Genomic DNA, 24321 nt, shown 5'->3' on the forward strand with positions numbered 1-24321 from the left:
TCCAGTCTTTGTCAGTTTATTTACAGCACTTATCCTCTATGATTTTTCTTTAATGTTCTACTTCTGTGCATGTTTCATCCCAACATAACACCCTGCACATATTTTTGTCTTTTAACTCAAAATGCAAGTATGTATCCTATAGTTCCTTGTTTGTGTTGTATGTACATAACTTTTATAGTTTCACTATTCTTAATAGGGTTTTTTTTTGTTATCTGCTGTGTCTACCTTTTTTTGGTTTTGTATTTGCTTTTTTATTTCTATTGACATCTACTGATATGTTGTGGGGTGTTTTTTTTTTGTTTGTTTTGTTGATTTACATTGAAATTCAGCATTTTTGTAAGGAAGATATAATTCCTTGTTTATTCAGTTATGACACAAGCTCTCTACTACTTAATGTGCTGAAGATTTACCCCTAATCCTTGTTCTCACGGAGCACTGCTGTCTTACTGACTCCACCTGTGCTGGTTATCTTAAATATCGTACATGGAGCGACACAGTTTTGACATCGAGCCAACATGAGCCAGAAACCTCTGTTTGACAGTTAACTGATTCAGACAGAAATAACACAGGTACAGAAGGAAAAAGCAAAACAATACAACAACTTTGCCACAATTATTACTGACCGAACCACTCTGTGAGCAAAATCTGAACTTGACTTGTGGAAACTACTACTGTAATTTCATATTTCATGTATACTCATATCAATACAAGTCAGATGTCAATGTTGTAAGGATAATGAGACTATCAAACCACTGATAACTCTCAGTGTTAATGAGCATGATGCTGCTTTCATCTGAACCAGTTCTGCAAAAACAAGGACTCAAATTTTCTCCTTTATGAGCAACACTTAAAATGTCAAATGGATTGTCCATTCAGTTGACGTATGACATCATTTCCTGTCTTTCTGATGACATGGCCGTGAATTATGCCAACCCAGCATGGCCATGTGCCCAGTGATTGGGTCACCATGGTGATGCTTCCGATCTCCATAACTTCGGTTGTGGTGTAGGGGGTCCATATCAGCATATTCAGGCCTGATGTGCATCTTGGAAATGACGTTGGTGGCTTTCTCCATGTGACTGTCCATGGAGGGGACTGGCTGCAGACTATGGACCTCTACCACAGAGCGCAGTGAGCGTGACTGAACTGGAGGGGACACACATACAAGCAGGAATCTAGATTAGCAAATTAATAGTCAACTCATAACCTTTGATAAGTGCTTCCGCATCCAATCTGCTCAATATTCAGTCCAGAGAGTCCCAATTATGGAACTGGAACATGCCGATCATTTCACATATCAGGCCCATATCACCTACTGAGCACCTGAAAGAACTAATCAAGTACTCAGTGATTAGCTGGTAAGGGATGAGTCTTGCTGGAATTGGCAGAAGTGCTTCAGGGACCTGGAAACTGGGAAAGGAGCCACTGACTCAGACCACAAATCAGGATTCATTTATATACCAGATATCAACTTTTGGGCATAAATCATCAGCCCAGACTTTGACACTGAAATTAGAAATATGGTAAAATTAAATACTGAGAAAGTATTGGCTGCAAGGAAAAAGTTACCACAAGCTACCACAGGTTAAAGTGGAACAGCTCTTAAATATATAGAACCATGCTTGAAATTGTATCATGTTTGGCAATGCAACTGATCTCACCCATTACCAACAAGATCTTGATCTTGGTTTGACAGAAGATGGGTAGTGTAACACTCTAAGTGTTTGTCTTTCTCAAAAGTCTTTGCAGATGTACTGCACCAGGTGAATGAAGCTAATTGGGATTCTGAAGGTGTAGCTCTCTCTGCTCACACTAATGTGAGCAATGATTAAACAAAAGCAAAGTATAAGATCAAGCACATGTTAGGAGGGAAGGCAGTCTGAGACACATGAAACAAGCAGCAAGCTGTACTGCATAATCAGATATGGTAAGCCAACAAATCTGCTTTCAATTCCCTCTTCAGGTAGGATCTACTTTAGAAAAATACTTCAATTACACCAAATTGGAGGAAATTTAAAATTCCATTTCACTTTATTTCTGGGTCATTCAGGGGAGGACAAATAATAAATTCATTAGCTAGGCTACTGGGAAAGTGAGAGCTGTCCAGTCCCATGTTTTGGTTGCCCAAATATCAGCTGTCAAAATGTCTCTGATGTTCCCGCACCACAAGTGGAATGGAATCTCTGAATGCAATTTCCCCGTTTTCAGGGGTAACTAGAATTTGAAATCCTAGAACTTTACTTCACGTTGAGAAAAAGAGAACCATATTCAGCTCAGGAAAGTCTGTCGTTTTCAGAACTATATATAGTAGAAAATGTCAAAATCTCACCATGTGAAGGATTTTCCCAGGCCGCTATATATATATCTGATGCTTTTCAAACTTTTAGTCCACTAAAACACGTACCTTTGGCTGTGCTAAAGTCAGCTGGATCACTGGTCCTGCTGTGGGACAGTGGTTGGAACCTTGGGAAAAGGATGAGAGAGAAAGACAGCAGTAGCACCTGGAAGAAAGTTAGATCAAGAGGTTTAATTGCATTATTATCTTTTATCCCTGCAGCTTTTCTCATTACTTTCTCATTATCTGAATCTAGCATGTGGATTATAGTATCTTTATGCTCATCCCGTTCCTCTTTGTAGTTAGACACATACATATTGTGCTTGTCTCATGTACGTCATGTTGTTTGCACTTCATGCAGTCTATCTTTTATCCATTTTTTTGTCTTATGCTGTATGCTGCAGCATGACCTTATAGGCACCATAATTTGTTCCACTATATCCATATATGGACTGAATATCAAAAAAAAAGTTGACTTAAATGTGGATTTTGATTGCAATTTTCCAATTGTACTATTAATACCATGAAAATGTCTTAAGAAAATCAACTAATAAATAATAATAATAATGTAATCCATGTTGTTTTGCCCCTCAAGTAAGTTTGTCTAGGGACCTAACTGACTTTAAGTGTAAGAATAAGAATGCTATGCATCCGCTATGTAATGCACGTCAGTTCTACAAAGTTCAGGCAGGGATTTCACATTTTGAGAGCATCTGGGTTCATTTGATTTTCACGTCAGTCTTTCCACACCACTTATAAATTATTCATTTACCATATCAAGCAACTTGAATACAGGGGAATAATGAGGCCTTTACTCTTGTACTCATTAATAAACTCCACATCTAGGGCATGATGCCTCTACGGAGCAGGATGAAGTCAGAACTGCAGTGCAGTGTCTGGCATACATGAGCATCCACTGCATTATATCAATTTGTTGGCAGGATGAATGGGATGTTTTAAAATCACCACAGTGGATGTGTCAAGCTTCTAGCATCAAAATGGCTGAAACTTTAAGGAATACTCCTTTTTCAATGTTACTTTTATCTACAGCATTTGTAGTGTATGTGTGATTACAACAGACAAGAATTGTGACATCTTTCAAGAGAAGAAATCATATTGAAAAATTATAGCGTTAAACTGTAAAAAAGTATGTGTGTCATGTAAATGTTTACTGACGCTCCAACAACTGGCCTTAGAATTCTAGTATAAGTGGATTTCAAATAAATGTGCGGTGTTGTGCAGTATGTAAATTAGCAAATATATGGCAGCATGGGAAAACCTGTCAGATGTTACTACAGCTAAATTCTGGAAAAAAGCAGTTGAGTTTTAGTGACAATAATAAACTTTGTTTACTTTGTGCAAGTATATTTTACAAAACCAACATGGAAACATTTGTATTTAGGCTACTTTCTAACCTTACCTTTGTGTCTGCCTAAAACTTTGCTAGGAAAAGTGTGCTTTTCTCACACAATGAATGTCAGGATTTGATAAAATTGTTGGCTAAGTTAAGTTTAGTTTGTAATCGGATACCAGCTCCTGCACCATCAAAACAGAGAAGAGTGCAAAATGTATAAATGAGCTAATAAATAGACATTACTAAGAAGAAATTTAGCCAACAGCACAGATCTGACTGAATGAATCAGAGATTATTTCTCCATCGATGTGAACAGAGAGCAGTCAAGTGAAGAGACAACACTGAGGCTTGATGTTACATGTGGTGCGTGACTTTTACCTCAGGTGATGAGACAGAGACTGAAGTAGAGCCATGCTGTGAATTTATTTCCCATTGTAAACTAATAAGTCATAAAAATCTGGCAGTAATGTTGCTTTTCCATAAGTAGATTAGGTACGCAGGACATCTTTTAGTAGAATTGGAGTGAACTCTTTAAATATAATTTTCCCCCTTTTTTATTTTTGGCTTTGAGTAGAATTTAAAATGCTATACCTTTACTTTTGATTAAGATACGTACAGTACAGAGGAACATCATTCACAGATTGATGAAGACTATATGACCCAAAATTACTATTTTGCCCATCACTTGTAAACAGGATTTCTGTTCTTTTCTCAAACATGTCAAACAATTCTTATGCATGGTAATCAACCATACATTAGAGATGCAGTAGATAGTCATTAGCTTAAATATTACTGGTACATTTTTTTATATGATGAACAACCAGGACAAGATTTTAAAACGTGTATTGATTTCTAGTTTGTTGTTTGTAATTCAAACTGAAACCGAATTGCTATTCAAATTTAATTTTGTATGCCAAATCACAAAAACCTTCAGAGTGCTTTCTGTGTGACGTCAATGACATTTTTATCTCCCTTATCACATTGTCACTCACCAGAATACACGTGCCAGTCTGAGCAGGTTTGTTAGAGCTGTTCATAACCAGGGCGTGCAGCCTTCGTAACTGCTCCATTAGAGACCTGAGAGGAAAAGAGAGCGAACGGGAAAGAGGGGGAGAAAAAGTGGTCTCAGTGGCGTAATATTGGGAAAGAACTACTTCAATTATCACCTATGTGGCTTATCTCTTCAGCTTGTTTTAGAGTCAGTATTGATTTAATGGTCTGGAAGTTAGACTAGAATTTAATGCACAGTATTTCAGTAAGTCATGCTGACTGAAATCCAAAACACAATTTAATTTCATATTTTATGCTTTTAGAAATAATCAGGAAATAATTTATATTTAAAAAGGTGCACTGAATTTTGAATGTTCCAAATACTTCTGTGGTGATGTGATTTGCTGACATTCATGTTATGGTGAATTTTAGGACATATCCTCACACCAGAGCTCCTCTATGGCCAGAAATTCCCTAAGGCAGCAACAAAAAGTTTCAAAGGCACCTTTGAAAAGTGCAACACCTTCCAAAAGTTTGAATAACTCACCAGGGAGGAAATAGAGACGTAAAATTTGTCAGCTGACTTGTATCTATCCAGCACTTACGGTCTTTACTAGACTTTTATTAAGCTTTTAAAAGATTTCACATGATCAGTAATGTCCTTACAACAGTGATGACTGGTGGGGATATTAGGTGCAAGGGATAAAAACTAATCTATCAGTAGCTGAATAGATGAAAATTTAGGGTTGAGCAAATAATACACACATACACTTAAAGACAGATTAAAGGCAGCTGCATTTGTAATTTCTCATTTTTTAAGTGTTTCATGTCATTTATGTGTTTCATGCATTTCACATTGTTAGCATTGACCTTCCATCACAAAAACTACCTATGTTAATCTATGGTCACTTTAGTGTTCTATGTAATTTGATAAGAACTGATTACTGTGGCCACTATTTGCAAAGGGTGCTTGGACCCCTCAGAGCACCACTTGCGGCTGTAGTTGCAGTGTTTCTTATCATAGATTAAGATACAGTTGGATGTATTCATTCTCTGTCATTAACAAAAGTCATCAGAATCACCCGTGAGATTAATTACTTATAATACATGAGCAGTGCTATTGTGCTATTTTGGTGAATGATCTCATTAGTACATGGTGTAGATTGTTTATGTGTGAGGAGCCATACATGTTGGTTTTCTCCAGCTGAATCACTTTTTTCTGCAACTCCATATTCTGGGCACTGCAGGCAGCCATTCTGAATAATACATTATATCACCTATTAATAACTCACACATTTATAACAGGAACACAAACACACACATGCATACCATTCATGAATCATATACAGTACATACTGATCTTCTCTGCTAAGCCATGTCTGCTGTCCTTATTTCACTCACTGTGAATGCTATCAAATACACATGCTGTAAGAGTGTGAGGCTAAGAAATTATAATTGTACTCTTAATGCACATAACACACTTCTGAATGGCAGACAGGCAGCAGCAGATCAAATAAATTAATTCTAACTATGTTTCCCCATATATTTGTGTGTGTGTGTGTGTATAAATATATATATATATATATATATATATATATATATATATATATATATATATATATATATATATATATATATATGCACACACACCATAGAGCCATAACTTTAAAACCACTGACAGGTGAGGTGAATAACATTGATTTGTATATATAAAATCACTGACAGTTGAAGTGAATAAGTGAATAACATTGATTATCTCATTACAATGGCACCTGTCAAGGGGTGGGATATATTAGGCAGCAAGTGAACAGTTAGTTGTCGAAGTTGTTGTGTTGGAAGCAGGAAAAATGGGCAAGCGTAAGGATCTAAGCGACTTTGAGAAGGGCCAAATTGTCACGGCTAAACGACTGGGTCAGAACATCTCCAAAACGGCAGGTCTTGTGCGGTGTTCCTGGTATGCAGTGGTTAGTACCTACCAAAAGTGGTCCAAGGAAGGACAACCGGTGAACCAGCAACAGGGTCATGGTCAACAGTCAGTTCTGAAATTCGATGTGTTGGAAGCAGGAAAAATGGGCAAGTGTAAGCATCTGAGCAACTTTGACAAGGGCACATTGTGATGGCTGGATGACTGGGTCAGAGCATCTCCAAAATGACAGTGTTTCCGGTACGCAATGGTTAGTACCTACCAAAAGTGGTCCAAGGGAGGACAACCGGGTGTCCAAGGCCCATTGATGCACATGGGGAGTGAAGGCTAGCCCGTCTGGTCTGATCCCACACAAGAGCTACTGTAGCACAAATTGCTGAAAAAATTAATGCTGGCTATAATAGAAAGGTGTCAGAACACACAGTGCATCGCAGCTTGCTGCGTGTGGGGCTGCGTAGCCACAGACTGGTCAGAGTGCCCATGATGACCCATGTCTACCGCTAATGGCAGTGGCCTCTTTCAGCAGGATAATGCACCCTGCCACACTGCAAAAATTGTTCAGGAATGGTTTGAGGAACATAACAAAGAGTTCAGGGTGTTGACTTGGCCTCCAAATTCCCCAAATCTGAATCCAAACGAGCATCTGTGGGATGTGCTGGACAAACAAGTCCGATCCATGGAGGCACCACCTCACAATTTACAGGACTTAAAGGATCTGCTGCTAATGTCTTGGTGCCAGATACCACAATACACCTTATATATAATATATAATATATATATATAATAATAATTATATATATACTATGTGTGTATATATATATATATATATATATATATATATATATATATATATATATATATATATATAGATACACACACACATACACACACACACACACACACACATAGTCACCTTTTCATAGCCATTTCATTCTTTGTTTGCTTTGTTTGTTTTCAAGGACTTTTTATTTCAGACTTTTAAGATTTTCTTTGCATTCAGAGAAAGAGCAAGAGACCTTACCTCCCTTCAAGGCCATCAACGTACTCTTTCTTCTTCTTTCTGCTCTCCTGTGCAGACTGCTTGTTCCGAATCTTTCTGCGAACCTTTTTCAGGATCTTCTCTTCATTCTAACGAAAGGACAGAAACAACACACACACACACACACACATTTGCAGTAATGCAAGAGACATCAAAAACTAAACGATCGAACTTCACCCCATGTTGCTGATATTTTTTTCCCAATTACACAGCACTAGACTTAAGTAAATGTAGCACATAACTTTTGTTAATATTTCAGACAGGATAAAAGAAAACTTTCCTGAATCCAACAGAGAATAACTGCCAATATGATGGATTAAAAATATTCATCTCATGCGCAGGACTAAAAACTTCACAACCCCAATGCCTTAACTGGTAATTTTTGTTGAAGTTGCCATTGCTATTTGGGTAAATTTTCTTCTTTTTTTTTTTTTTTTGCTTGTAATCAGTTTTTCTCCAAGCTGAATTGGGTTAAATCACATCCTCTGATGCACTAATATCAGTGCTGTGATCACTGCTGTGTTTTTAAGTTCTGAGATGATATGCTTGCTCTTCACTGGCTTTTTAATTGAAGTTTATTATTATTATTATTATTATTATTATTATTATTATTATTATTATTATTAACCTTTTTGTCTTTCTAAACACTCTTGGTCTAGCAAATCTATGAATGTGTAATTGGTTTAAAATTCTTCAGATAAATAACCAGACAATTGTACAATGGCATGTACACAAAGCAATCACAGAGTGTATAGGAACAGCAGACCCTGCATTTATTAACATATACATGGATGTGCGTAGCTATGAATGCATCCATGTGATTGATATTGTGTGTGTGTGTGTGTGTGTGTTTGCATTTTGAAGAGAATGAGAGAGTTATTTAACCTCAGTGCCTTTTAGATTAGCCACATACTATATATCAACACAGCATTGCGTGTGTGTCCAGGTGTAAGAAAGTTCACTAAAGTACACTAAACTTAGTAATAGCAAAATCATTTCAAATTATTGTTATTATTATTATTATTATTGTTATTATTATTATTATTATTATTATTATTATTATTATTATTATTATATATTTGAATTAAGTACATAAATTTGTTAACTACTGTGTTACCTTGGTGAGGGGAAGCTGGCTGGGTAGAGACACTCCTTCCTTGGCTAAAAGTTTCTTCTCATCATCATTAAGAACGAGTTCCTGCAGCAAGTTCTGAGAGGGCTGCTTGGGCTGTACAACACACACACAGACACAGGGCAAAGATAACACACAGTTTTTTAAAGTTTGGTCTCTTCGTTGCATGTGTGTCATATGACTTGGTTCTAGATATATGAATTATCATTTATCATTTAGTCAGCTTTCAGGAAAGCATCATTCCCCTCCTGGGTGGATGAGATGCGACTTGTACTTAGTTCACTAAGCAATTAATAAGTAGTTGACAGTATTTCACTATTTACTACTAACTATTATACCACAGCCCTGCTGAATTCTTGATTCTGAGTGGTCAGAAGGTGTTATTTAATTTTCTATAGTAACAACTTACATAGTGACTTAAAAGTTATGATGGATGCTCCACATTTTAAAAAAAAAAGTATTACTTTTGATATGGTGTAGTAAAAAGTATGCCAAATTTATGTGGTCTAACAGGAATGAAATACTTAATAATACACTTTGGTGTGGTAACATTAACTGAGCTTCATGACACTTCAATTATTGCCCCATCATGTTTTATCCCTTACATATTAGCTGTGCTTTTCCAATCAACATAAATTAGAATGCCTCCAACCCGCACTGCTTTCGCACCTGCTGCGTGCACACATACCTATGATCCTTTTCTCTGTAAAATATGCTTCACAGCAAAATTTCCACTAGTTTCAGCTTTGAAGTGTGCATTACGGTCTCTAGGGAAAAGGTGTGATTTGCTGATTTGGAGGAGGAGAGACACTTGGCTCTTATCTTGTTAAAAAGGTTCTGTCACATGCAAAAACTGATTTATCTTGAGCCAGAAAACTTTTACAAGGGCATTCTATTCAATGTACAAACAGCTTGAACACCCGCCATTCCCTCGAGTCACTTGAACATCTGCTCTCCTGGCAAATGTGGGTTTAATTCTGTTAACTTCCCAGCCGCTTTGGTTGGTAGCCTTGTACTGCTCATTAAAAACAAAGTGTGACTTATACTCTGTTTTTGTACTGTGTGTGCAAGTTTGCTTTGTTTCACTTGACTGTTCTAATACCTCTGTGTCTTATAGTCACATTGAAGGCTGTCTAGGCCAAATGTAGCAGCATACAGTTGTTTTGACAAGATCGGGTCAAACAGTGACAGCACAGACAGCAGCCAAGAATCTTAAGCCGTGTCAAATCCAAAATGATAATGAATCAAGGTGACAATAAGGCAGACAGATTGAGAGTAACTGGTGTAATGATGACCCAGCTAACAAGCTTATGTCACCATTTTTGAAATTACACGGCAAAAAAGAAGTAATTGCAGGCTGTCACCTTTACAGGCTGTCACAAATTCTTTTAACATCCAATTTAATGGGATTAAAAATTGCACACATTTAAACACAGTGTCCTTGCAAAATGCCGTATGGTTTTATGGAAGGAATTAACTGATTTATTTTTTTTTGTGTGATTTTTTTAGGCAAGCAAATATTGTTAGGTCCACCACCATGCACATATTTTTGTTTATGCTGCTCCAATGGACTTGAACCTACCCTTTCATGAAATATGTTGAATAAGTATTGAATCTGGTGTATTAGTGAAGGACATCATTAAAATGGGTTCCATTTTATATTAATTATCAATAGTAGCACATAATATGTAGTTCCACATAGATTATGGCAACTACAATCTATGGCCAGACGTTCATGGACACCTGATCATCACACACATATGTGGACCTTCCCCAAACTATTGCCACAGTGTTTCTCTTCACTGAAACTAAAGAGCCCAAACTTGTTCCAGCATTTTGCCAAGGTTGGAGTGGAAAAACTTGAGTGGTCTGCACAGAGCCCTGACCTCAACCCCACTGAACAACTCTGAGATGAAATGGAATGCTTTGTATCTTTGTCAGCAAATCCAGTAACACTATCAGGCTATATAGAATATGAAATGAGTATGGAAATGAATATTTAAAAAAAAAAGCCCAGAGCTACACTGTGCATCAATGCTGTTGCCTGAATGCATCTAAACATTCTTGCAATTCTGACAGACATGCTTCTCACTCAAATCCATAGATAATTACCAGTCACTCAGAATAGCTCTATTTATGCAGTGAATAGGTGCACATTCACATGCTCATGTGTACGGTGTGTCTGCTGCAGTCCCTCGGCTCGCTGTTCTACTCAGTTGCCTCCTTACTCTGCTTCATTAACATGTGAACCCCATAACAGACATCTCACTTTCACTTCTTCCCTTCCCATTACATTTCAAACTATATATATATGTGTGTGTGTGTGTGTGTGTGTGTGTGTGTGTTTGTGTGTTATAGTGCAGTGTGTAGAATCATTTACCAACAATTTACACATAATTAAACAAATTGGTTGCATAAGCTTTCACCCCCTGAGTAGAAAGGTACAACCACCATTGGCTACATACACAACTGGAAGTCCTCTGGGATAGGAATGGAACCCAATACGAATACATTATTTGTAATGAACAGATTTCAACAGTTTTCTAAATGGCTACAAAAGCAGATATGAATAGGAGGCTCACTGTTTGCACTATATATATATATATATATATATATATATAGAGAGAGAGAGAGAGAGAGAGAGAGAGAGAGAGAGAGAGACATAGTTCTCTCAGTACAGTTTGTGTTGAACAACGTGAGCATACTCACAGGTTCTCCTAAATTAGAGAGGAGCAGATCCTTCACGCTGAGCTGGAACACTGAAGAGGCATCAGGGCTCGGACCTGCTGTTGGCACACACTGAGGAACCATTGAACTGTACAAGGACAGACTGGACTCCCAGGCCTCTGTACAGACATGCACACACACACACACACACACACACACACATCCTTGTAAGGACCTTCCACTGACATAACTGTTAATGCAGATAGTTAATGTTATGCCTACACCTAAATCTAACCCTAATCTTTATCTTGGTAATTAAAAGGAAACATTTTGCCTTCTTTAGTTTTTGAAATAAAAGCTGCAGGTTTTGCAAACAAAAAAGGAGGTTTCTCCATGGGGACCTACCAAATATCCCCACAAGGTCAAAACTCTCAGATATTCCTAGAATTGTGGGGACATTTGGTACATTTTGATAAAAAAACATACTCACACATATATAGTTTACCCACACACATATACACATTTACTGTATGTCCTGATCTGGTTGAAATGGTCCAATGTGTTTGTACTAAACGTACAACAATATTAAAAAAATGTTTTTTCAGAGGACCTTATTTGCTTGCTCAATTCCTATAAGAACATTTAAAAAAATTAATTTAAATAATTCTTGTATTACACTGATTATGTTCAGGTCATTATTTAAGAGTTACAAAGTCACTAAAAGTCCAATCGCTAACATACATTGGCTAGTCAGCAAGTTAAATTCTGGCTAATGGTGAATATTGATTATTCACATTATATTTTACTTTTGATTAATTTGGTTGCTTAGTTAGATAAGTAATAAAAGTTAATTTTCACAAGGAACTATGACTTTAACTTATTTTCCTCATTTAAAAGAATTTACATTTAAAGAGCACTTGATACTTGCATTTTAACTGAGTAGGATTATGACACATTATCTATATTTTCATTTAAGTATAATTTCTCTGTAACTTTTTCCACCCCTGATTATTCCTAACTATTCTTGTGTCTGAATATTTCTTTCTTTTTCAGTCACTGTAGTCACAGATAGGTCAAGATTTTTTAGCTCTCATTTCAGCAGTGGGAGACTGAGCTGAATTGAGAGCAGTAGGTTATGGGTAGTTTGCGACTGAAAAAACAAAGCTGTTAGCAGCTATTCTGTGCCTCTAAATGTGAATGAATTGAAAGATGAAATTGCTTCTTTTTTATGTAAAACATGTCATGACTTGCAGAATGCAAGACAATCTATTTGCATATTATGTGTTATTAGCAATCATTTAGAAGTGGTAGCATGGTAATAGGCTAGTTTATAAATAAAGTATAGTTGCCCTGCTTTGAACTTTTACTACTTTAAATGGTTTATTGAACCAGGGTTTCTTACCCACATCAATGGAAATATCTTGCTCTGCTGAGCCAGAGGCCCATCCCGAGTGCTGCTGTTGTTGGGACTGAGGAGGAGGCTGAAGAGGAGGAGGAGAAACAGGAAGAAGATGGTGATGCTGAGAGATGAAGAAGGAGTCCAAGAGCAGGTTGGAGGAAGGAGGAGGACTGTCCAAATGGTCTGAGAGGGGATCATCACTGATGCCGCTGTCGCAGGGTGACGGGGGCCACTGGGGTGAGCTAGAGCCTGATACACACTCACACACATTCAGCAAGGAGTCCAGGAATTGATCAGCTCCATCGTCACTGTGGGCCAGTAACTGCAGAACCGTACACGTGCAAACAGAACACATGGACACAACAGATACACAAAAGTAGGTCAGATCCTCATAATGATCCAAGGCTCTGCTTTCAAAGAAACTTTTTTTCTGCAGTGCAAGTGGATGAAGGAACACACCACCCACTCCTATCTCTGTGAATCAAGATGAAGCCCTCATTTTGCTTAAAGGATGATATCACTGCTCACTTGTTTAAAGGAAAAGGAACTGGGGGATCAAAACACAAGATCTCCACATGGAAGCTTGGCTTGTGCTTCATCTCTTAAGAAATCAGTGAAACTTTTGGTTCAGAACTTTTGTGTCGTATGCCACTATACTCACACTTTGATCCGGGAATGGCCAGGCCGGGTTAACACGGCCACCCTCAGGCTCTTCAGGAACTGAGTTCTCATCAGTTTGCTGAAAGAGGAGATCTAAGAATTCCATCCCATTGGAGCTCTGAGAGAGATAGAAACAAAGAACAGTTTGGTTGTATCTGACTGGAATGTTTAACCGAGCTGTCCATCACTTTGAAATAATCTATCATAGTTTTACAACTGCATGTTATTTTATGCACTAACCCTCAAACATGCAACAGAATCTCCACAGAAATGGCTTCACTATGTATGCTGTACTCATTTTTCTAAACTAAACATAAGAATGAGTCATACTTGGATACCTCTTTTTTTTTTTTTTTTTTTTTTACAATTGTTTATACATCGTGATTAGGATTCCACACAAAAATCAAGCCTGAAGCTAAATTTCCTGAACCTCATCCTATTGTGTATACAGAGAAAATAGACTTATGAAATGGAAAATCCTTAAGTAACTGTAATTTGATACTATACTATACCATATTATACTTTCTGTAGTTAAATACTTATAATTATACTTATTATATAAGTACTATTTTAGGAGATCTGTAGCTGAGTACAGCTGCAAACTAATACAGATGTGCTGTATTAGGTCTTCTTTTTCCCCCCCAAATAAATACATTATGCATTCAACATATGAATTTGGAATGATTGACAGTTACACAGGTGTTTTGAACTCTCTGATATTAACTGACTTGCACAAAGCCCCACCCCCTTCCCCATCTGACATTAGTAATCTCATTTCTCTCCCTTGAAAGGAAAAAAGGTTAATTAGGCCTACAATGATGTGCCAAATCTAACACTTTAAAAATGATTTTAATTTATAATGATAATTAATAAGTGATTTTGGTTTTTCTTACAACGTGAAAATTTTTTTATATTTAACATATTCATACACCTTTGTTTATCACTATCATTATTTCATTATTATTTCATTATCATTGTTTATATCATAACATGTTATTGCTAAGTCAGTGTCATTAGGATATCTATCTATCATTATATATGCTGACTACTGATTTTTTTTTAATGTGATATGTAATAAATAATGTCCAAGAAACTGAAATTTATGGAATATAGAAATAAATAATGGGTAAAGCAAAGAAGAACATTGGGCGACATTTAAAATCAGAGGTTTTGCTTCCTCGTAACTGTAAGGAATTATGGTAATTTTTTAAATCTAACTTTTATTCTCCACAACTCATTGGCTACTATTATACAATTCTTATGGTTATCTACAAGGGCGTTATCTCACTCTATTCTAGATCTTTTTAATTAAAACTTTTCCACACACTGTAGCCTATACACAATTTCTTTATGCATAAATCCATCATTCATCTTCCTTATTATCAGGAACACTGAATTAGAAATATGATTACATTTTTTTTTAAACTAATCTACAATAGAGTTGTGCTGTTGTAAGAAAATCAGACACACCTGACAATAAGAAGTGAGGTATGAAATGTCTTATGACAGGTGTGTATCGTAATATTATAAAGCATACACTTAGAACACTCTTATTGACATAAGCTGTCATGACAACTACTGATAATAATAACATGACTTTCTTATGTTACTGAATGTAAACTGTCAAGACTACAGTTAAATGAAGCATTTAAGCAATTGAAAAAATTGCTGTCCATTTCACTTTAATATACACTGACTGAAGTAATGTTGTATCAGTGATAATCCACAATACAGAGAGAGACAGAAGCAGAGAGAGTGACAGAGAATAACACAACCATAAAAAGAAAGGAACAGAACATTCATTTCACACCTTTACAGATCTCTTATCTTAAACTAGAAGTGCTAATAGATTTCTGATTGCAAAGTATGAACCCTGGGAGATCAGACTGAAAACCCATAAGTCCAAAATCACACTTTTCCTCTTGTGCATATACCCTGTACATCATTCTTCTAAACCTGCTCTTTAATTCTGACTGAGAACTGTCAGATGACACATAGCACCTTCATGAAAGTATCAGAGATCAGAGATGTCAGGCTCGCTCAAATCTCTTGCCACTGTTCTATTGCTCATAGTTTCTATAAGAAGCGTTTTTGGTTTGATCACTACTCGTCTGACAAGATGTGGTTTCTGTGACATCGTTAGTGTGACAGGCCTAAAATTACCACCGTGTTCTACACAGCAAATGTCACAAATCTCACAGACTGATATTATAGGTGTAAAAAAAAAACTGTACTTAACTCTTGGCTCATGACAAACTTTTTTGTCTCTCTAACATTGCTAGATATCTATGCTACAGATTAGAGTGCCAATTCAACAGTTAGTGTGTTACACACCATTTCACCAGTTAGTGTGTTCTGATATTGACTGGATGAATGATGCACTGACAGAAATGCTGAATTTTCTAAGCATCTATGATACTTGCTATGAGGAAAAATTTCCTCATATTGCAATGAAATAGAATGACCTTAGCAGAAGGCTTGCAATAATATCATATTTCTTACATATCCCTCTTCTCTTCTCTTCTGTATCTCCAGAAAGAAGATTGTCTCTCTGGCAAAAATGAACCAATTTTATAGAGCTCTTGGCCATGATTCCATTGAAGAGTGGGAAACTTTATTATTGTGCTGCTGTCAATATGAGTATTTCTTATCATTTCTATAGTAACATAATCTAAGGCTAACAATAAACTGCTTTTTTATTCTTCTTTTTTAAAAAAAAATAAATAAAAAAAGATGTATAATCATTGATATGGTGAAGCTTTCTGTAAGGAAACATTTGTTAACAATCATTCCACCAGAGGAGAGTCTTCAGGACAGGGGACTAACTTGTCTCGCAGACGTTCCACAAGATTAAATGTAACTATAAATGGTTAAAATGTATGATGTGCCGCACTTTAATTAATACAAATTGTATAGTTTGACAAAATGCTGTGGTATAAGAGGAATAAAACGCTTCAGGACATGTCGTTATTTGAAAATAATCAACTTCAGCATGGTAATAGACATAAAAAGTAGATGAAAGACAATGTAAAAAAAAATCATAAAGCTTTTTCAGTTATAGGATGTATTTCTGAGTGAAAAGGGCTCAGGTTGTTTGCTCAGGGAATGAATCAGGACATGATATTATTGGTTAATTTATTTTTCAATGCATAGTACAAAAAAATCTGATCATTTAGAGGCAGGCAGTGCATTTAGATAGAAGATTATTGCAAAGACCTACATTGCAAGACTTTGTAATTTTGCAAGACTTGTCTTTTAACAGATACTGTTGATTGTGCACAATATCATCAAGGACATTAACCAAGGAGATAAAAAAAGGTCAGATTTGATTTCAAGTTGTCTCCAAGGGTATAGCAACAATTTATAGGTTGCCAATCTATAAGTTTATGAGGCTCAGCAGCTGAAGACTAGTCACAGGAAGGACACCACAGCTTTTCAACCAGAAGTACACAGTGTTCTACTTTGCTTTTTGAAAGCGAATGTTATCTTCTGCTTAACCAGCAACTCTATGGCATGCATACTGTACTGATCACATTGAGCTCAGATTGATAACACTTATCTCACCTGAACGACGGTAGCACGGCTGTCTTAGTGCTACATTCTTTAAGATTTGGGCCTTTGTTTGTTGCAACTGATTGAGGAATAATTGAAGGCTCAATCAGCTATTTCAAATGCAATTTCAAACAAAGGCATCTGGTCAATAAACCCATTCTGTTGTCTTCATACATTATGTCTTGCTTTTTTCCAAAAACATCCAGAGCTTTTGGTCTTTAAATAGATCATTAAATGTATTATGGGAAGACATGTAAATGGATACAAAGAGAATTCTGCTTTTTGCAATTGCAATTGTTTTCCACTTAGTCTCAGATCCCTGATGTCAAGTTAAACTGTTATTGTATATTGCTTTATCAGTAAATTCTGTTTTGGATGTCTGTAACTGCAACTGATCCCCAACCTTTATCTTGCAGGTGGTCAACCCACAAAATGGCTCCACATCGCCATTGGTTCAGACCGACCTGATAATGTGGGTGGCTCAGTCACCAGAACTTTGCCTGCGGACAACACCCCAAGGCCTGGCTCCAGGGTTGGCTGATTTCAGGATGGTTACACCACAGCTTAGAAATCAGCTTCAGAGAACAGGCTGTTTGTATGGAAGAATCATTTCAGCAACACAGTGAACACAACCTAGTTGGAATTCAGCATTAGATCATTTGAGTAGCTAAATATTGGCACCAACCTGTTACCTTGTAACACTATGTACAGTACATCAAGGACATTGCTCTCTATGATCAAATGTCTTCTGAGTATATGGCTCTAAAAATTGTGGCCTTGTTCCCATTGCTACTAGTATGAATTTATCTAGCACCCTAAATGCAAGATTTTCTATACGAACTTGGCAACTTTTTTAGGAATTTTAACATAAGATGATGTGTGCATACTAATGAACTAAATTAGAACGCTTCAATATTCCTAATTACTGACATAGTCAGTAATTAGGAATATTGAAGCCTAGATTTGGGAACCTGGGATAAACAGTGTTTATTTCAACAGTATTTCTTAATGGAGACCATTTTGGTATTCTTAATCCTCTCCTTATTGAGTTTAAGCTAAGATTTTCCATCTACTCACCTCGCAAGAGCTGTTATACCCTTCCACCCTTGTAACTGTCTTCCCACTTTACTTACATCACTAGCCTCTCAAAACCTCATTATACCCTTATAATGAATATGTTTCTAGTACTTTCAACATCTTTGCTAATCTTAACACTTGAATGGCCCCACTTTCACCTCTCTATTAATTATTCCTTGAAAGAGTGTTTATTGTTTATTGAAAGAGTGTCTAATAGTGTTTATTCTTTCTATAGTTCAATTTCTGCAACAAGAGACATGTGCTGGGGACTTGCCTGTTTTATGTTTTATCTAAGATGATTGTTTGGGAAATGTGTTCTGCTTTGTAGCAGTCTGCGAATTCCATCAAATACTGACATGGATCAATAAAATACGGACATGATTAACATTAACTCACCTGAGTACTTAAAATAACATTAGAATAGAATTAGATTTTGATTCAGGTCTATAATATGTGCAAATATGTATATTACTGACAATTTGGATTTTATAATACTTAAATTTTCAAATATACCTTTGCAGTAAGTAAAGAGGTAAAATATATTGATGAACTAAAATTATTAGGTAGGATTTACCATGTGTGCATTGCAGATATATTACGTACTAAAATAGGGTAAACCTTACTCATTAAAACATGGGGTAAAATTTTCCCAAAAAAGTGGCTGCAAATTGCTGCCTCAATTTTTGGGGTAACAACCTTTTTAGTGTATTTTAAACACAGGGCCAGTAAGCCTGAAACCCTCTACACCACTATAAATAAAGTTCTTAAGTCGCAATTGGTGCAAAACGGTCCTCCTTTCTTCTGTCCCATAATATGCTGCTTACTCTTAATAGTACTTGACTCACCCTGCCAGCTCTGTACTAACCTCCTTCATCAAGACCTGTTCATCTCTAATCTCATGCCCACTGCGTCACAATCTGCTTCTGTTCCTCTGCCCCTTAAAACTGCTGTGGTCACACAAATTGTGGGAAACCTAACCTTCATCCTCTTTACCTGTCAGATCTATTTCTAATCTTGAAACGTTGTAGCCATTTAACAGCATTGTTATCTTGTCACTAACTCCTTCAGAGCCTTTTCACTGCATTGAACCAAGAGTCACTAATGATCTTCTCTCTGCTGACTTTGTGACTTCAGTCAAACATTCTTAATTTCCAGAGGTGTGACACTGACAATCAAATTTACCTCAGTACTAGGCTCAAAACAGCTCCTACATCTTTAACTGTGTGTGTGACAATTATGCTTTGGACTTCAATTTTCACTACAAAACACAATAAATTTTCCATTAACATTAATAGAGTCCATTAAGCTGTTAAGCTGTCTTCCAGTGATCATGATCTTGCTGTTGTTTTTAATACTACCTTCTACATTAAAACACTTTAGGTCACTTACTAAAAGCTCATTCCTGTTCCCATCCATCCTACACCTATCAAGCCTACAAGTTCCTGCATAAGTCTAAAGGCCTACAAGTTCCTGCTCAAAGTTAGAGGCCTAAAAGTTCCTGGTCAAAGTGAGAGGCCTACAAGTTCCTGCTCCTTCTTCAGCGATTAACCTGGTTGCTAACCACTAACTTACAGTATATTGCTTATAAACTCAAATTTCTAGACAATCAGATAAACCAAAGCCCATGAATAATAATGTCAGTCAGAAGAGGTTGTGTTTATCCATCTGAATGTTGGTTCCTCCCAAGGTTTCTTGCTTTTTATCTGTAACCTTTCCCCATCTCTGTTGTCTTGATTTTCTCACTGGGGACATATAAGGCACTAATGCATATAAAGCTGCTAATCTGTTGTGTAAAAAAACAAAATTCTATTGTTCTCTATTACATAGTAGTAGTAGTAGTAGTAGTAGTAATAGATACTGCAGCATATAGAGTCAGTAGAGTAAAAAAAAAATTTATTATAGCTAATATACTAGTAATTTTGTAAATAAAAGGATATCATAAACAGCTTGCAGAGGTCTGACAGAGGTCACAGGAATACTAAATCAATTTATTGTTATAAACTTGCACATCATTTCATTTCATAATCATTTAATCATATATGTAAACCAACACACATCTTTTAGGACATTATGCTTACACACACAGCTCTTTTTACCACTAAGAATAACACCGTATGAATATGGTAAAGCGCTGTTTAGTTCTGGGGTTCTCATGAACGGTACATAAAGGGCATTAGTCTGTAGTAAAAACTGTTCATCAACTCCAACTTAATTGAGGAACTAATTTCCTAAGGAATCTTATTCTTAACCCACAGAGTATGTTAAGATTTATGAGAAAAAGATATAATACCTTGTCAGAAAGCAGTGCCATGTTCACTTTTGTCTTGATTCAGCAAAACTGGTTTGTGTATCCAATGAGCAGTTTCTTCAGTTTAAGTGTTTTCTTCTGTTTTCTTCTGGGACTCTTCAGGTGCTCTATCTACTAGGGTAAAGTCTGAAACACCATATCACTGTGTGATTGACGTGGGGATTCCTGATACTATTGGTCAGAATGCTATGACTGACAGGCAAACATCACCTTTCAAGCCATTCCTGGCTCATTCCTGGCTCATTTGTCATGAAGAAAGAATACCTACTTCCTGTGTTATTGATGCACAGGATTTATATTTATCAGTGGAGCATGACTAGCTTATCTAACCTGAGCAGATGCAATAAAGAATGATTTCATTTCTCTCACTAAGATTAATTTACTGGAACTTTGGATAGGTTAGAATATGACATCATTCAGAAGGTATACAGTCATTTTATTTATTTGCTAATTAAATAGATAACTACTTAGTAATAATTTTAAAACTATAATAACTATTTATTATATTTAATTATTTAATATTAATCATTATTTTGTGACTATAATAATTATTTCATTTGATAGAAAACACAGAGAGCATGTTATCCAGGAACCACGTGATTATTATAATAATTATTTAATAATCTATTATTGATAATTAAATCATAAAAAAAACTTGATGAATTTCATACAGCAGCATAATTCGCATGTCCTGTTTTTGTATCTGTTTGACTCATTGTCTATGTTTGCATGTGTGTTACTGCGCATTTGCACAGTGAAACCTACAGCATTTATATTCACTACACATACATTCTGTTAGTTCATGGTTTTTACTGCCTGTGCTGTACTTTTGGCCTTGGGTGGGGCTCCAGTGAGTCAGAGGTCAAAATGATCAACCCAAACAGTACAAGCAGGAAATAATCTTATCATTCATATGTCCCTACTCTTATCATTAACAAGATTGCCATTAAACAGACTGCCTTCCCAGTCTTATCTTCTCAGTAAAAAGTTGTGTAATATACTGTAAGCTTAGTTTCATAATCTCATAAACAAATTATGATAAGAGTAATGATAAACCTTTGTATGAAGTTTAGTTTGTCACATCTAACTACATTTCCCAAATTGCTTCACAGCCTACAAACATGGCCACCACAAACTCCAGTTCCCAACACAGACATGGCCACCTTGGACTCTAACCCCTATAATAAACATTCACTAACACGTTCCAATCACACACACCTGCACCCAATCACCACTCAACTCTATATAAGCACTCATCTTGCACTTAGACTGCAAAGTATCGTTTAGTGAACTTGTGAAAGCTTTACATACCAAGCCTTTTGTTACTACGTTTGTTATCCTGGTCCTGACTGCTTTGCTGTAGTTTTTGGGTTTGAGATTCTGCCTGTCCTAGTGTTTGCTGTTTGTTGATCACCTTACTTTTTGCCTGTTTTTTTACTCTGATTTTTGCCTCGTGTTCGGGAATTGTTCATCTGCCTGCTTTCTCTAATAAAGGACCATTTACCACTGTATCTGTATCTGTTTCTACCACCTTGACATAGTTCTGCAAATTGGTACGTAAAAATGTTGGTCAGAAACAGTTTACATGTGGAGTGAATTATTAATCTGGTTATTATCACGAAGAGAGTGGATTTTGAGAAAGCAATTGCATTACTGTTTCTCACATTTCGTCACTAACTGCCTTATCCTGGTCAAGGTCATGGTGGATCCGGAACCAATCCCAGTAATACTGGGCACAAGGCCCAGATGGGACATCAGTCCATCACAGGGGACCATGCACCCACACACACATTCACACACTCAATCAGTCATTCACACCTATGATCAATTTAGTGTAACCAATCAAACTAGCTGCACTAGCTGTTTTTGGACAGTAGGAAAACCACAGAACATGCACAGAGACAATGCACAACTGCCTCACAATAAATAAAAAAAAAAGATAGTATTATTATATGTGTCAAAAACAGAAATTATAACTTTTTGAGTGATTTTTATAAATGTGGGTGCACAAATACACGACGTGGCACCACACAAACATTGTAGTTATTTGGTGCTATGAAGTGCTTATTTTGTTAACATAATAAATTTTGAGTTTTACAAAATTTTTAACGTTACTTACAAAATTAATCCTGTGAAACACAGAAGGAATTTTGTGATGCACAAAGTAAATTATAACATGGAATAATTTTTTTTTACTGATTATTACTACTGATTATTACTGATTGATTTGTGAAGAGATTCATTTTGTGTCACAGAATTCACTTTAAAGTAATAAAATTCATCACTAAATTCCTTCATATGACAATTCATTTTGTGAGAAAATGTATCTATGGAATTCAATGTATAGTTATACCTTTTTCCATAAAACTAAATGTTGTGTTTTCAATTAATTGCATGAAATGAACAATTCATTATGATTTTAGTGCACAACTTACAGCATACATTAACGTCATATTTGTCTGTACAAAATATACAGATTCTTCTTTGTTTATTACCAAAAAATTCCAAGTCCATAGCACAGTCCAAATACATAATAAGTAAACACTTCAACATTCCAATCCACCAGCAATTAGAGGCAGACAATAGCCAGTGGCTGACCCAAGGGCAAAGAGCTTAACAAGTAGAACACTCTGAGCTCAAACATCATGCACAGCATAAAAAAGGCAATGACAACACAATCAAACATTTTGAAATACAGCCAGACTCTCCAAGGACTGACTATGTGAGTGAGGTATATAAAGTTGCATGAAAAAAAAAAAAAGGTTTGGCCACCTCTGGACAAATAACAAATTTTACTTAAATGTTACTTTGTATTTGAGGACATTAAAAATAGACAAAAATAAAATAGGCATGTGCAAAGGTTTGAACACCCTACCAGGTGTAAAGTCTTAGAACTTAATTAACATAACTCACTAGGACTTGTTAACCAGGTCAAGAATTGTCATTAGGAAATGTCAGCTGATAACAATTCCAGAGCATTATAAATTCTCGGACTCTCAACGACCAAGAGCTTCTCTAAACAGCTGACAGAGGATCTGAAAATGATGCTAATTGATGCCTACAAAGCTGGGGAAGGCTATAAAAAGATGTCAAAGTGTTTCTGGCTCACAATTTCCACTGTCTGAATTGTCATTAAGAAGTGGCTGTTAAGGGGAACTGTGGAAGTCAAGGCAAGATCTGGAAGACCAAGAAAACTCTCATATTCTCGCCAGAAAGCCACACCAAATCCCCAAATGACTGCAAGGACCTGCAGGAAGGTTTAGCTGACACAATAATGGTGGTGCGCTGTGATTCAACTGCTTGCACGAACATGATCTGCATGGAAGAGTCATCAGAAGAAAACCTTATCTGTGGCCTCTTCACAAAAGTTATGATGAAAATAACACATCTGGGGTGTTATTGGGTGGCTCTATTATGCTTTGGACTTGTGTTGCAGCCAGTGGCATTGGAGACATCGCACAGGTAGAATGGAAGACTTGATTCCAGTAAATATCAACAAATTGTGGAAGCAAATGCATAGTCAGTCAAGAAACTGAAGCTGAAACGAGGCTGGATTTTGCAACAGGTCAATGATTCAAAACATACTTCAAAATCCACCAAGAACTACTTCAAGAAATGCAAGCTGAAGCTTTTGGAATGGTCCTCACCCAGCAGATAGTAAAGATGCTGGCGCAAAGGTTTGAAGTCTAGCAGGGCAGGCTGAACAGGTAGACTGGCTGCCCTCCATATCCAGAGGAAGGGATAGCTCAAGAAGACACAGAGGAAGAGACACATGAAGAATATGACCAGTTTTATACGTGGAAGTTACTGGTAGTGAGCCATTGGAAACATCTCTTTCAATATTTTAAATGACCCAATGAACATGGGCTTAACTTTCTGGATGG

General features: G+C 36.5%; 1 protein-coding gene across 1 annotated transcript; it reads right to left on the reverse strand.

Annotated features, from left to right (window-relative positions):
- On the reverse strand, nt 1–20666 carry creb3l3b (cAMP responsive element binding protein 3-like 3b). Its single transcript, XM_026925763.3, has 10 exons — nt 20420–20666; nt 13502–13618; nt 12844–13162; nt 11484–11620; nt 8760–8870; nt 7625–7731; nt 5867–5935; nt 4682–4766; nt 2405–2501; nt 1–1146 (listed from the first exon to the last, which is right to left on the reverse strand). The coding sequence occupies exons 1-10, from the start codon at nt 20438–20440 to the stop codon at nt 890–892; spliced, it is 1320 nt and encodes a 439-aa protein (XP_026781564.2). The 5' UTR covers nt 20441–20666; the 3' UTR covers nt 1–889.
- Nucleotides 20667–24321: the final 3655 nt, after the last annotated feature.

The sequence above is a fragment of the Pangasianodon hypophthalmus genome, chromosome 21 (genome assembly GCF_027358585.1).
Source record: "Pangasianodon hypophthalmus isolate fPanHyp1 chromosome 21, fPanHyp1.pri, whole genome shotgun sequence".
NCBI lineage: Eukaryota > Metazoa > Chordata > Actinopteri > Siluriformes > Pangasiidae > Pangasianodon > Pangasianodon hypophthalmus.

Coding starts and splice junctions, on each gene's coding strand:
- creb3l3b (XM_026925763.3), bottom strand. CDS start 20,440: ATGGCACTGCTTTCTGACAAG. Junction 13,163..13,501: donor GGCCATTCCCGGATCAAAGT/GTGAGTATAGTG, acceptor ACGGTTCTGCAG/TTACTGGCCCACAGTGACGA. Junction 8,871..11,483: donor TCTCTAATTTAGGAGAACCT/GTGAGTATGCTC, acceptor TGTGTTGTACAG/CCCAAGCAGCCCTCTCAGAA.